General features: G+C 57.4%; 3 protein-coding genes across 3 annotated transcripts; 2 read left to right on the top strand and 1 right to left on the bottom strand.

The window, feature by feature from the left end:
• Positions 1 to 153: 153 nt before the first annotated feature.
• Positions 154 to 1,789, top strand: BDW47DRAFT_112415 (60S ribosomal protein uL14). Its single transcript, XM_024814163.1, has 5 exons — positions 154 to 252; positions 611 to 661; positions 748 to 994; positions 1,047 to 1,124; positions 1,194 to 1,789. The coding sequence occupies exons 1-5, from the start codon at positions 239 to 241 to the stop codon at positions 1,224 to 1,226; spliced, it is 423 nt and encodes a 140-aa protein (XP_024668341.1). The 5' UTR covers positions 154 to 238; the 3' UTR covers positions 1,227 to 1,789.
• A 237-nt stretch (positions 1,790 to 2,026) lies between these two features.
• Positions 2,027 to 8,026, bottom strand: BDW47DRAFT_120457 (putative polarized growth protein (Boi2); the record flags this gene model as incomplete). The annotated part of the gene is made up of 4 exons (XM_024815489.1): positions 2,027 to 3,878; positions 4,833 to 7,653; positions 7,712 to 7,855; positions 7,969 to 8,026. The coding sequence occupies 4 exons, from the start codon at positions 8,024 to 8,026 to the stop codon at positions 2,027 to 2,029; spliced, it is 4,875 nt and encodes a 1,624-aa protein (XP_024668342.1).
• Positions 8,027 to 10,747: 2,721 nt separating this feature from the next.
• On the top strand, positions 10,748 to 13,864 carry BDW47DRAFT_129146 (MIZ zinc finger domain protein; the record flags this gene model as incomplete). The annotated part of the gene is made up of 1 exon (XM_024816948.1): positions 10,748 to 13,864. One exon carries the CDS (start codon positions 10,748 to 10,750, stop codon positions 13,862 to 13,864), a length of 3,117 nt encoding a protein of 1,038 aa, XP_024668343.1.
• Positions 13,865 to 14,393: the final 529 nt, after the last annotated feature.

Consider the following 14,393-nt stretch of genomic DNA (forward strand, 5'->3'; position numbering starts at 1 on the left):
GCTAGCCCCATCCGGATTAGCCCTAGGGCAAACCACCCGGCGCCCCACCGCCGGAAAACGACCAATGAGCGCCTCGCCGCCAAGATTTTCCACACGACGCACACTAAGCGAGAGCGCAATTCCCCATCCGCGAAGTCCAACCTGAACCCTCCGCTCCGACCTTGTTCGACCCTCTGTCCCGTCGCCCCCTTCGCCAATTTTCGAGTATCCGACACCGTCAAGCGATACATAGCCCAAGATGTCTAAGAGAGGGTGAGTTTTTTCCTGACTTTTCCGCCGTGTCCGTGGCGTCTGCAGCAGCTGGTTTGGGAGGCGGATTTGATCGACCGGTGATCGATTGATTGATTGAGACGACAATGCTGGACGAGTGTTATTGTGTGAAGGCGGAAGATTCGGAGGGGAGAGATAATTTGGAAGAGATGGGAGGGAATGGGGAGTGAGGAGGAAGATCTTTCAGCAACGTTTCGAATCCATCTATACGCCCGAAGAGAAGAGAAGAACGCCAATCACCGACCGAATCGAACCAGCTGCTCGGACTCATTATACACGGACTGCTGCCTTAAGAGAAGGCGAACTGGAGATGGGAATGAGTGCTGATTGAGATTTACAGACGTGGTGGTAATGCCGGCAACAAGCTGAAGATGACGCTCGGTCTGCCTTGGTACGTTGATCCCGACATCGAATTCGACCCGAAAGAGAAAAACACCGTTGGAACCGGGCATGGAGTCAGAAACTAACATCCTACAGCGGCGCCGTGCTCAACTGCTGCGACAACTCCGGCGCCCGTAACCTGTACATCATCTCGGTGAAGGGTATCGGTGCTCGCCTGAACCGTCTCCCCGCTGCGGGTGTCGGTGACATGGTCATGGCCACCGTCAAGAAGGGTAAGCCCGAGCTGCGGAAGAAGGTCATGCCCGCCGTTGTGGTCCGCCAGAGCAAGCCCTGGCGCCGTCCCGACGGCATCTACCTCTACTTCGAGGACAATGCCGGTGTGGTATGTATACATCTATCTATGAGAGTCGCAACCCCTGCTAACTTGGATATAGATCGTCAACGCCAAGGGTGAGATGAAGGGTTCCGCCATCACTGGCCCCGTCGGAAAGGAGGCTGCTGAGCTTTGGCCCGTACGTTTTTCACCTACCCGGATATCCTACACAAAAAAAACGCTTGATCAGATACTAACTATGAAACAGCGTATCGCTTCCAACTCCGGTGTCGTCATGTAAACAACCCCCACGAAAGAAAAAGCACCTTCGAAAGAACGTCGTCATGAACCCCGGGCAACAGGAAAACAGAAGGGCCATATAGAAACGAGAAAAAAATGAAGAAAAAGTAATCAAGGGAGATTGCGATTCCAAATTTCTCAAATGGAAAAACCTGAACGATACCACCACGAGTTAGAAGGGAAGCGGAGCGGGCTTGTTGCGATTTGCATATAAGTTAAATGAATGCAAACAACGATCGAACGAACAAACTGTCCACCCCTTCTCTTGGTCTTCCTTTTTCTTCTTTTTTTTTTTTCTTTTTTCTTATATGTGGTCCGTTACGTCGGTATCTACGTACCTTGGAGGATTGACGAACGTGCCTTTGATTGATACGATAAAAGAAACCAACCCTCTCATCCTCATCCTTATCATCCTCATGAACACCTTTTCCTCCGTTTTCTTTTTCTTTTTCTAGTTTGATGCTGGTTACATGGCGATCTGGAATATAAAAATTCACCAAACGATTTATTGGATGTAGTCTCAACATAAGTTGTTGCATAAACCCTATCACTCGCCAATCGGTGTTGCTTGGTCGATTGGTCAAGATAAGATATGCTAACACGGAGTATATAATATATGATTGGGATATTTCTATACGGCTGCTATATACAATGCCGTAGTATAATCCACATGTCTATCTAAATATATCAGCATCTAACTCATCGTCCATCCATCATATCATACAACATCAATCAATCAACCTACACCCCATCTAAATCTATCTATACATATATATATGTGTGTGTGTGTGTGTGTATGACTCAAGTATTCCCCTCGTTCTCCACAGCCTCCTTCTCCTTCTCTCTCCGCTTCTCCCCGGGAGAGCTGTCACCAACATTAACTTTACCCCCGGACACCTTAGCCACATCTCCAGCCTTAGCCTTGACCTCAACCTCAGCCTTAACCCCAGCAGTAGCTGACCCCGGCGAAGCCAGCAGAAGAAGACCATAAACACCCCCCACAACCAACGTAACAAAACCGACAACATGCACAGCCCACCAAAGATGCTGCACCCCAGCCGCGCACATCGTAATCTCGTACCTCCACTCCAAGACAGCCGGGTCGGCGTCGAACCACAGTGATAGGAGCGCCGCGTTGCCGCCGAATTCGCCCATCATTGAGCGGAGGGTTACTTCTCTGATGGAGGGATTTCCCTCATCCGGCTGTTGCTGGTGCTGATTGAAGCGTTTGGCGGACCAGGTCCATTGTGGTTCTTGTTGTTGTTCATCTTCTTTGAGAGCATCGGCTTCTGCTTCGGTGTCGTCGGGCGTGGAAGATGCAGGCGCAGACCTATCCACAAAATGCACAACATCACATCCAGTATGATCATGCCCGGTAAGGATAAGCCCATTCCTACCCCGTCCGGCAGCAGGGGCGTCCAACTCCCCACTCATCCCAAAAATCCCCTGCAAGACACCCGTCGCGCTAAGATGCTCACTTAGATGGTTCTGCTCTTTCAAGCCCCCTTTGTGAAAACGTGGTACACCGCCCGGACCATTATCGTCATCTTTATCGAAGAACGAAAAGTACGGCCCGTCCGTGCAGATGCCGTCTTGCTTGTGCAGGGGGAGATGTGTCAGGAGCAGGGTGAATGTGGAGCGGTCTTCGACGGGGTAGCTTCGTTTGAAGATGACGTCGTTGAGGTAGGCGTAGGTGTGTGTTTGGACCGTGGGAGAAAGGGCCGGGGTGTCTAGTGTGAGGGTGTTGAGATTGATGAGGTGCAGGATTGGTGTGATTGTGCTAGTGTCGTTGTTGAGATGGACAGGCGGCGCGCGGAATCGGATATCGTAGTTCGCGCGCCCGAACACCCGCTCGAATCGCTCCAGTCGCGACTCGCTGGCGTCCCCTGCGTACCCGACGTCGTGGTTCCCGACGATGTTGACGATGCGCTGCGCCCACGGCGAGTCGGTGCGCTGGAGCTCCAGCTCTTCCAGCGTTGCGGCCTCTGACGCCGCCCCGTCATGACTCCCCGTGTAGTCTTCCGCCCCCGTCACAGTCAACTCATCAGGAACGCGCTGGCCCCCCCGAAACACACGATCCCAGTATCTACCCCCACGACGATCAAACTCCTCGTCCGTAACCCATTGACTGCCGATGAGATCGCCTAGGACAGTGACATGCGTAGGGCGACTCCACCAGTGGAGCGTGCGGTATATATGCGCGAGGTAGTAGTCGTTCCCGAGGAGGTCGAGGCGTTTGCGCGCGGCGCGTAGGGCGCGGGGGAGGTCGTCTTTGGCGAGGGCGCGCACGGCGGAGGAGACGGCCGTGCGGATGTCGTGAACAGCGGTGCGGATGTCGTTATCGTTGTCGTCGTCGTCGTCGTCGTGCCGGGGAGAAGGCAGGGCGCGCTGGACGGACGCGCTCACTGACTCCCAGTGGTAGCGCAGTCTCGCGGGGAGCTCATGTTCGGGTTTGGGCAGCGAGCTGTCGCCTTCGAGTTGTGGGTCTGCTAGCACGAGGACTCTAACGAGGGCGGGGTCGGGGGCGGAATGCGGTGCAAGGTGTTGGTGGAGGGAGTGTTGGTAGGAGAGTCGGCGGTTGGAAGGCTCTTCGTTCGGGGTAGGGAGGGGGAATGCGCAACCTTGGAAGACGGGGTAAAGGTAGAGGTATAGACTGCTTGTTATGGCCAATGGGAGGAGCACGCATAGCGCGCGCGATAGGATTCGGCGGAGAAGGTGGAGGAGAGACATGGGGATGGCATGGGTGGTGGCGGGGGGGTTGTAAGTATAATTATATAATTTGGTTTGTGTTTATTGGGAATGAAGAGGATCCATTGTGCTGTGGCCCCGAAAGAGTGAAGGGGAGGAGAGAGAGAAGTTGAGGCGAAAAGAAGGGGAAGATCGAAGATCAGCGCGGTATAAAAATAGATAGCATTATCCACCACCGACAATGGCTAATATTTCCAACGGTCTTTCTCAACAGACCGGCTGCGAACACTTACAATTCAAGTTCATTCTTAGTGGGGACAGAGATCTCGAATATATACATGCGTTGCATTAACTACCTGTATCAGCCTACAAATAGAAAATATATATATATAGCCTCTCCGTTTATCATTACCTCACAGGCACCACCACAACAGCATCGAGTCAAAAGTTCATCGACAGAACCCAATGTATAGAATGAAAAATCAAATAACATTTTTAACGGATTAGGTGAAGCCAGGGCATTGTTTCCCACAAGTCTACCGTATCAAATAAGTTGATCAAATTCGGACGATAAAAGAAAGGTCGTAGAGACGCTTATTTTACACTCAAGACTAGTAGAGCGCGCCACATCCTCTCGCTACATACGAACCAGATCAAAGATCCAGAGTCACAAGACAAATGGATTGCAAACTAACGACACAAAAACGATGGGGTAGGACGGGGATTAATGACAGAGGTAAAGAATAATCCAAGGTGGATCCAATAGGGGGTATATCACATTAAACGCCAAGCAAGGGGGTAGAAAAAAGAGAGGAACAAACGGAAATACAAAGGAAAGGTCCGAGTCATAAATGAAGGAATAGGGTAGGTGCACCGTCCAAGGATACATGGCACGGTTTATTCGGATTTCGTCATCGACTCCGGGAGCAACGAGGTCGGCCCCGTGTCCAGCTGGCCCAGTTGGTTCGACGCCGGCTTGTCTTCATCGACTGCTGCCGCCGGCTCTGCCGGAGGCGTCATGCCGTCGGCGCGGAGACCCTGGGTGCGTAGGCCTGTGGCCTCTGACGGCGGCATTGGTAGTGGTTGGTCCTGCGTCTCCGGCTCCTCCGGTGTTGGCGGAGCGGCCATCAGGGATGGGGGCCGTTGGTTCATCAGCCGCGCCTCTTTAAGACTGATGGTTCGTTGCTTGTTGGACGACTCCACCGGACTCTGTAGGTCCCGCTCGATGGTCGCCTTCATCAGCGCGGCCATCCACAGACGCCCCTCCTTGACGTTGTCCACCTGGAAGTAGTGGATGGCCGGCTTGGTGAACTGCACCGTGCGCGAGTGGCCGGTTTTGGGCGGTACCAGCTTGAAGAAGAAGGGCCCTTCGTTAGTCTGCTTTGGGGCCCTCAGCGTCGACTCGGACAGCGGCACCTTCTCCGTCGGCGGCGAGGTCGGCGATGCGGTGGCGCCCGTGAGCGTGGCGTGCAGGGCGACGATCGGGTCGTGGTCCGCCCGGAGCACGCGGTGGGCGGTGATGTCGATGAGGCCGCGCTCTTCAGTGTCCTGCTCCGAGTAGTAGTAGGAGAGGCGTCGGCCCCGCAGCACAAAGAGACGGGGCTTCCATGTGGTCATCAAGTTCGAGGACCGCTTCTTCATCCAGCCCGCGTAGTCGCAGCCCCGCATCTGCTCCTGGGGCGACTTCTTCTCTAGGCCGCGCGTGTAGGCGCTGGTGTCCTTCTTCGACTTGGTGCCCGTGCCGTTCTTGGCCGCGGTCGTCCGGCTGCGCGGGAGCGACAGGCTGCCGTCCGCGTTCTTCGCCGACCCGTCGGTGCTGTGGCGCTCCGAGCTCTTCGAGGTCGACGGCGTCGTGGAGCCGGTGCGGGCCGACGCGGGGTCAACGTCGCGGGCGGGCGACGCGGGGCCCACCGTGGTGTCCAACCGCTTGGGGGCGACGTCGGATGAGGTGCGGAATCCCATGGCCCGGCGGAACTTGGGCCCTGCGTTTTTGACTGGATTCAGGGACATCGCTCGCGTGTCCCGGTCCGGCTTCTCGGACCGGTCCGCCTTGCCGGTGAACGGGGACAGCGCGGCGAGGATGCCGGGGCTCGAGGCCTTCTCCTCGCTGCTGCGGGCGGTGGCAGACGGGTGAGCCTGCCGGTCGGTGATGCGCGTGCTCAGGCTCCGGAACCGACCCTTGGGCACCGGCGGCGCGGGCGCAGCGTACGACGAGCGGGCCGAGGCCCCGGCCGGCGGCGGCGGCACGGCGTCCCGGATGGAGTCGGCGCTGCCGATGCGCGAGTGTCGCCGGCGGGAGCCGGGGAGAAGCCGGTACGGCGGCTCATCCGTGCCGCTCGACAGCCGCGAGGTCATGCTCCCGCCCATTGAAGTCCGCTTCTGCAGGCGCTTGACCCGGCGGGTGTCTGCCTCGGGGCCGGAAAAGTAGCCCCGGTCGAGATCGTCGTTCACGACGATGGCCGAGTCGGATCCGTTCGATCCGGATCCGCGGACGGCGTGCGGGGGGGTGATGGCGTCAGGGGACGCCGTGACGGGGGCCGCTCCCAGGGACGTGCCCGGGCGCGGGGGTGGCTGCGCCCGCTGGCTGCCCCCTCCGTTTAGGGTCCAGCTGCGATCAAAGGAACCGCTTTGGTGATGACGTAAAGGCGGGGACCCGTCGGCGGCAGTGGAGAACCGGTTAGTGGTGTCGATCGACGAGTGGCGTCGCGAGTGATTGACATCCCGGATCGACGCGGCGGAGGGTCGACGGGCATGGTCCAGGGGCCCCGGGGCGGAGCCGGGAGCGCCGAAGCTGGTGGGCAGGGAGCCGCTCAGGCGGTGCGAGCCGGTCGAGCCGCGGACGTGGGGAATCCGCGGGAGGACGTAGCTGGTGTGGCCGGCGCGGCTGAGGCTGCGGTCGTCCACTGGGGTGGCGAAGCCGGAGGTGGAACCCCGCGAGGACTGGCGTTGGGACGGTATCACGCCCTTGACCTCCTCCTGGAAGGCCTTGATCCGATGCCAGGTCTTGAGACGGCGGCCCATGACGCCAAAGTCGAACTCCTTCATAAAGAGGAAGTCCTGGTCCATGTCGAGCAGCACGTCGCCGGTGATCTCCTGCTCTTCGAAGATATCACAGTGACGGGCTTCAAGGCCCAGCTGGCGCAGATAGCGGGCGGTCTCGGCGGGATCCCACTGCCGGACCTCGTCCTCGGTGGGGTGGTTCTCTTCCTCCTCATCGGTCTCGTGGCCGTTGATGTAGGACATGCGGTTCTCCAGGTGGGAGCTGTATTCGCTGGCGGAGTCGTTCGCGACCTTGCTGTTGTTATTGTTGCTGTGCTCCTGATGGGGGGCCATGCTGTGACGGGGGGTGCTGAGGTCGGTGATGTGTTCGTCGATGACACTCAGGGTCTCGTTCATAACGGGACTCTCCTGGCCAGGTCCGGCCAGCTGGCCGTCGATGCCCTGGCGCAGGGAGCGTTGAACGTCGACCGCCATTTTGGCCGTCGGAAGGGGGGAGGAGCTGGCGCGTTGCGGCGGCTTGGGCGCAAACGAGGCCGCATCCAGGTCGGGAGCGCGCATGTCGGACAGACTCGCATGACGCGAGGCGTGAGGGGTGGATTCACCGCTCTTTGGGACGACCGCCGTTGTCTCGGACGACAAGGACTGCCCTTCGGAGGTTGATTGCGCGTTCGTGTGGGAGGTATCGGCTTCAGACTCCGTCCGGTGCCGAATGGGGATCTTGGGGGCGGCGGTCGTGTACACTGCGGGGGCGATCCATCAGCTTCCTTCTCGGCGGGAACAGACCGATGGGGATCCTACCTCCTGGGAAGAGACCCGAGGCACCGGAGCTGGTATCCTTTCCGAGATACCAGCCGTCCCCGAATCCATCATCCATCTCGACCAATTCAATTTTCTCGCCGCGTCGCAGGGTCAGTTCGTCGGGGCCACGGGCATCGAAATCATCTGGGCGCAGAATCAGTGAGTAGAGGGATCGGAGGTAGTGACGCACTCCCACGCGCCTCGGTTGCAGGTCATGCGACCGACGTCGGGGGAGTGGTGGGGGGAGGAAAGCTTACGGACGACCAAGAGATGGTCACCGGGCTTCACGCCGCGGGGGGGTGAAGTTAAAGCCATTGTCAATCCCCTCGAGATAGCGATTCGAGGTGATGGGTGAAAAAGAGGAGGGGGGGGGGAGGGGAGGAGAGGGGAGGAGAGCGGGAGGATCAGAGAGCCAAATCTAGTAGGACGGTCCGCGGGCGCAACGACGAGAGGAGAGGAAGCAATGCGCGGAACATGGGGACCCAACAGCCCTCTCGGGTCGGTCGAACGTTCGCGGTCAAATCACCACACCCTTGGAACGGGAATCTGGCGAATTGGTGGGTGGACCGACGGAGAGAGTATGCGGGATCGGAGGTCGCAGGGTCGAAAGGGGGGCGAGAGAGGGAACAATTGGCCGAGGAGAAAGTGCGAACGGAATGTGACTTTTTTTGGAGGGACCGAAAACGTTGAGTAAATTCCGCCCAGCCCTTGATTGGGAGGTTGGATCTGAACGATTTTTCTTTCTTTTTCTTTTTCCCTTATTCCTTTTTCTTTTTCGTCTTGTCTTGTCTCTCCCTCTTTCTTTGCTCCTTCTTTTCGTCCTCTTTGATTAAATAGTAAATATTGAGTGAGGTCGGTGGGCGTGAAGATTGAAGTGAATTGACCCCGAGGAGATCGGACGCAGATTCACGTCGACCAGGAGTTGGAGAGGAAGATGGCGGGGTCCAACCGCCGGGACTTAAACCGAGGGAGTCGATGATATCAGAAGGACCAGGATTCGACCTAGTGCGGAGGAAGATAGATGAAGATCTCTCCGTACTCCGTGCTGTGTAGAGAAGATGGAAAGAAGAGAAGGAGGAGGATAGAATATAAGAAGATGAAGAGAGAAGAGAGATCAAGAAGGGAAGAGAGAGGAGAGATATATGACTGATCAGTGGAGAAACAAATAATTGACTGATTGAAAGCTGGTGGACGATGATTGATTGATGATGATGGATCGATTGACAAGCCAGCGCTAAGGCGGAGAGTGGGCGATTCGAGAGGAGACAATCTTGTCGATCATTTAATGGTTCAGAGGAGGGTATAACCATGAATCTCTTGGTGGATAGAGATAGACTGGGTGGGTCATGAGCGTCACCACCCGAAGTTAAAAAGAGTGGATGGGGAGAAGTAGGTCGAAGTGTGGGAGAGAGGAGGTGGAGTGGAAGAAAGCGTGGAAGAGAAGAAGAGAGAGAGAGAGAGAGAGATGAGGCCCAACTAAGACGGTCGTTCTGATGTAACGGTTATAAATAGTCTGATTTCTTCTATTTTTCTTCACGTCTTCTCTATTTCTTCTCTATTATCTCCTATGGTTTATTCTCGATTTATTTTCCTATTCTCGATTCGAGTCTAATTATTATTTGGTATCAGGCTGACCAGCTGGACAAGTCGTGGCGCCAACGGGGATGCAAGACCAACTGGACCAGGATGGACAATTCAGCGTCTCTGATTGCCTCGTTCGATCTAGGGAAATTGGATCAGTCTGTCAACCAGATGACATGGATCTTGGACATGGATGTTGAGGCCGTCTAGATGAGAACCCATTTCGTTCTTGGGCATCTTGACCACATAACAAATACACTAGATTGAAATCGATCAAATAAATCATACAAGATAACAGAGAAGGGGGAAACTCCCAACAGTCACCGTCTAGGTAATATATCATAATATAATCTAAATAATATAAATAAGATTGGTCAGATCGACGGTATAAATCTTCCAGAACGGTGACAGGTCGCGTCCGGTCGGTCCTGCAGGGGAATCTCCACCTTCTTTTCCTCTTTGTTTCCCTCTCTTTGTCTTCTCCTTTTTTTTTATTATGTTGACTCTTCTTTTTCTTTTGATTCCATTTCTTTCCATTTCCCTGTCTCTTCTTTCACTCTTTGTTTGTTGTTTGACTGTGGTGTCTGCTGTGACTGCTGTGACTGTCCCTGTATAAATCCAGATATGAAGATGAGTAATCCCAGTGATCATCATCTCACTTTATAGTCACTGTCAAGATCCTGGTCTCAACCTCGAGAGAATACCAGTTAATACTAACTTAGAATCTAAGTTATTACTGTATATATATTGTATAGATATAGAATCACTCCAGGGAAAGATCCAGACACTGATTCAAATGCAGTGAATACACTCGATCAGGCCCATATATAAGACCCTCTCCGTCTCCTCCAGCCATCCTTCTTTCTTCTTTCTTCTTTCTTTCTCTCTTTCTTTCATCCTCCTCCTTTCTTCTCCTGTCATCCACATTTCCTTCCTCTGCTTGAATTTATCCATCTCTTCAGGCTTCCTCTCACTTTGGTTTTCCCCTCCCTTCTACTCTATCTTCTACTCTCTCCTTTGAGTCCAAATTCCAACCAACGATGAACGTACCCCCCCATTCCATCATTGTCAAAAAGAGAAAAAGGCATGAGTCCATAAAAGGAATCTTTCCAGGCACCAAACCAAGAAAACACGAGGATGAAAGAGAAGGAAGCGAAGGAAACAAAGAAGACTGAGATGGCGGCCAAGGATCAATGCAGTTCCTTACCTAATCCGCACAACTCCAATCATAACTCCGATCATAATCCTGATCATCCTCAGCCTCAGGCCATCCACTCCATCAACACCGACAATTCTCTCCATTCAACTTCTTCTTCCTCCACTTTTGCTTCATCTTCCTCCCACCACAACCAACTTCCTCCTCCTCCCCCACCTCCCCCTTCTTCCCCCCCTTCTATCCTCTCCTCCTCCAATTCCACCGCCAATCTTTTTCTCGGTGGGCTGCGCAGATCGTGGATGTTGGATGCTCCGGCGGCGTCAACTCCCACCTCTGCGGCCCATCGTACGCGTCGTCGCCCGCTCGCTCCCCGCTCGCTTTCTATAGTCACCACACAACCCCACCAGGAGAATGCTGGGCCCGTCTCTACTGTCTCCGACGACGCTGCTCCCCCCGCCGACCCCCCCTCCATGTCGTCCTTCCCGCCCTCCCTCACGGCGACCACCACCCAGAGTCAACCGCCTCCGCCTCAAGCAGAACCTCCAGGACAACCGTCCCGATCGCTTCAGCGACCGCTGCCCCCGGCCCTGCACTTGACCACCACCGGCGCCGCCATCGCCCCGTCGCCGCGCCTCGCGACCACGACCACCCCCGTGGCCTCCTCGACCGCCGGGCCGCAGCCGAGTCCAACGGGGGCCGGTGCACCACACGATGAGCACAGTCACGCCCCCAGGGTTCCCTTGCCGTCGCCGCCCCCAACCGCCGGATCGGGACCGCGCTCTTCGCGAGACCAGCTCGTCCACGGGGAGCAGGGTGCGCACCCGCCGGCCGCATTGTCGTTGACATCCCCGGTTCCCACCCCGACCCCGGGCGAGATGAGTGTCGACACATCGAGATTGCCCTCGCATCCAGCCTCTCATCACGCCCCGACCGAGTCCCCCCGGAGCATGTTCCTTCCCACACCGTCGGCGCATCATCCGGCTCCGGCCCCCTCGGTCCCCGGCTACCCGTCCGTCCCCGCGGTGGACGCGGAGTTCTATGCCCTCTCCTCGCAACGGTTGAGCGTCTACTCGCAGCACCGAAACCGGTCGGCGGGTGGTGACATGTCGTCCAAAGTGGTCGAAAACCCGCGACTCCATCTCCTGCAAAATGCCTGTGGCTATGGCGACACGCTCTACATGGCCATCCACCAGATCTACTGCATCCACAGTATCGCCCCCGCCCTGTTCTACCAGATCCCGGGCTTCTCCACCCCGCAGGCCGACGGCTTGACCATCCTCCGACAGCTTCTGGTCGACAACCAGCGCCTGTCGCCCGACTTCCTGCAGTGGGTGATGAACTTCCCCGCCCCCGTCAGCATCCTGATGCACTCGCCCGTCTACCGGCTGGCCTTGGACCAGGCTGCCCAGTGCCTAGCGCGCTTGACCGAACAGTGGCCCGCCTTTGACCTGCGCATCCGCAGTCGCGACTATCCGCCGCTGGCCGACGAACTCCTGATCGTCTTTGGCATGGCCTCCCGCACCCTCCAGAACGTCGTCTTCTTGGCCATGGCCCGCCGACTGCCCGTGCTCCGCCCGGAGGCCGACCTGGAGGCCATCTGGGAACGGGACGTCGGCCACCAAAACCGACGCTCCGCGCAGCTGGTCACCCAGGCTCAGATGCGCTGGGAGAATGAACAGATCATTCATGCCTACCAGTCGGTGCCGCCCCTTCCGCCCGCCGAGTCGCCCGGGCCTCTGATCGCCGGCCCCGGCCGACGCCCTTCGAGCCGACGCCCCTCGACGCACACCCCGGGGGGGAGTGTGAGCCCTCATCTGCGGGTCGCCGTACAGCGCGCCCCAGGCGGCGAGCCACAACCTCCCGGATCGCCCGCCCGTGCCTTCCACCCGCAGAGCTATCGGCACCCGGCCCCCGTCTCCCACGCGGCGGCGGCGTCACCCCGCATGGCCACATTCGCGCCCTCGGCCGGCGGTCCCCCAGCGATGCGGCCGCCGTCGCGGGGGGTCGCGTCCCCGACGACCATTGTGGCCCCGTCCTCCCCGCACGGATGGGCCGGCCAGCCGCAGCCCCGGATCGAGCGGCGCGCCGACGGGACGGCGGCCGTCACGACGTGGTCGGGCCGGGCCCGGATGCCGCCGCCCTTTCCCCACCAGCTGTCTCGCGCCTCCGCACCGCCGGTCTATCCTCCCCTGCTCCCGCCGCCGGGGGTGATCCCACCCGCTACGTCCCGCACCAACCCGTTCCGCCACGCCCTGCACCAGGCCCACCTTCGGGACCCGTACAGCCGGATCGTGGTGCGCGGGCTGGACGGCGAAGAGGGCGAGGGCGAGCTCTTCCCCCACCTGTCCGCGTTCTCGGTGGGCCCGACGCCCCTCGGCCCGAAGCAGTGCGCCTTCGCGTGGGAGTTCACTCTGTCCCCCGCGGACTGCCAGCGGTTCCCGCAATTTCTGGGGACGCCCGTCGGGCAGCGCCCCTCGCGGATCGTGCGGGATGGCAGCCAGATCTACCGACTGCGCTGCATCCGGGTGAGCCCATCGACCACTGCCGTCAGCCCGTCCGCGTGGAGCGTGGCAGACGCCATCTGGCCGAGCCTGGCTTACATCTTCGTCAACGGGGCCGAGCTCTCCTTCCGCCGCAAGCTCCACCACGGCAAAGACCTACCCCAGGAGATCACGAGGCACCTGCGCCCGGGGACCAACACCGTCACCCTGCATCTGATCCGCAACGCGGCCGAGTCCAAGGACCAGTTCTACGCCGCCGCGGTGGAGGTCCTCGACATCACCTCGTTCACGCAAACCATCCGACTTGCCGCCTTGCTTCCCGCCGGCCAGTGCCGCGAGCGGATCCGCCAACGACTCCACCCGGCCGCACGGGACGACGACGACGTGAGCATCGTCAGCGAGGAGCTCACCGTCAGCCTAGTCGATCCCTTCACGGCGCGGATCTTCGACCGTCCCGTGCGGGGCCAGCGCTGCGCCCACCAAGAGTGTTTCGACCACGACACGTGGATCCGCACCCGCGCCGCCAAGTCAGACCGACAGGCCTTGAAGGACGACTGGAAGTGTCCCATCTGCGGCCGCGACGCCCGACCTCAAAACCTGGTGATCGATGGCTTCTTGTGCGAGGTGCGCAACATCCTGGCAGCGACCAACCGCCTGGAAGGCGCGCGGGCCATCCAGGTCAAATCAGACGGCAGTTGGACCCTGAAGGACGAAGCTGACCGCCCGGCGCCGCAGCACGGGGGAGCCGGTCCCGACGTGTCCCGTGGGCCCCCAAAGCGCAAGTCGATTTGCGTGGACGATCGACCTGCATCCTTGACCCAGCGGCCGAAGATAGAACAGGCCCGCTCTCAAACTCAGATTCAGACTATGGGCGATGCGCGCAGTCCCTCCGTGGAGGTTATCTCTCTGGATTAGCGAATGATAGTGACGACTCATAGCGTGAATAAAGGGAAGGATGGATGGTGGATTACAGCATACGGCATACGGCGTAAAAGAAAAGAAAAGAAAAGAAGAGAAAGAAAGAAGAATCAACTTGTTCAAGCATGTACCCAGGCGCAGCGGATCATTTCAGATACCCGATCTATTTACGCACATGAATTGATGATCTTATGGGGTTTAAAAGGGTTGCTTTACGGATACTGCAATGCGAGATAGATATCATTACCATTACCATTACTTATGATTAGACATGATAATAGAATTAATATTATTTGATTTATCTACTTTACTTTGTAGGAACTTAATCTTTACTTTTCTGTTGTATGGACATACCTAGAAACTATCTACCTCCCCATTTCACTCTGCACTCTGCACTCTGTATGTACATACCATGTATGATCTTGCTAATACCTATCCATCCACCAGGTAAGTAAGTAAGTAAGTAAGGCAGTGTCACCAAGTATACAGCTCCCGAAAGAGAATGTAATCGCCGACGCCGACGACA

The sequence above is a fragment of the Aspergillus candidus genome (genome assembly GCF_002847045.1).
Source record: "Aspergillus candidus strain CBS 102.13 unplaced genomic scaffold BDW47scaffold_65, whole genome shotgun sequence".
NCBI classification, from domain to species: Eukaryota; Fungi; Ascomycota; class Eurotiomycetes; order Eurotiales; family Aspergillaceae; genus Aspergillus; species Aspergillus candidus.

Coding starts and splice junctions, on each gene's coding strand:
- BDW47DRAFT_112415 (XM_024814163.1), top strand. Junction 662..747: donor ATGACGCTCGGTCTGCCTTG/GTACGTTGATCC, acceptor AACATCCTACAG/CGGCGCCGTGCTCAACTGCT. Junction 1,125..1,193: donor AGGCTGCTGAGCTTTGGCCC/GTACGTTTTTCA, acceptor ACTATGAAACAG/CGTATCGCTTCCAACTCCGG.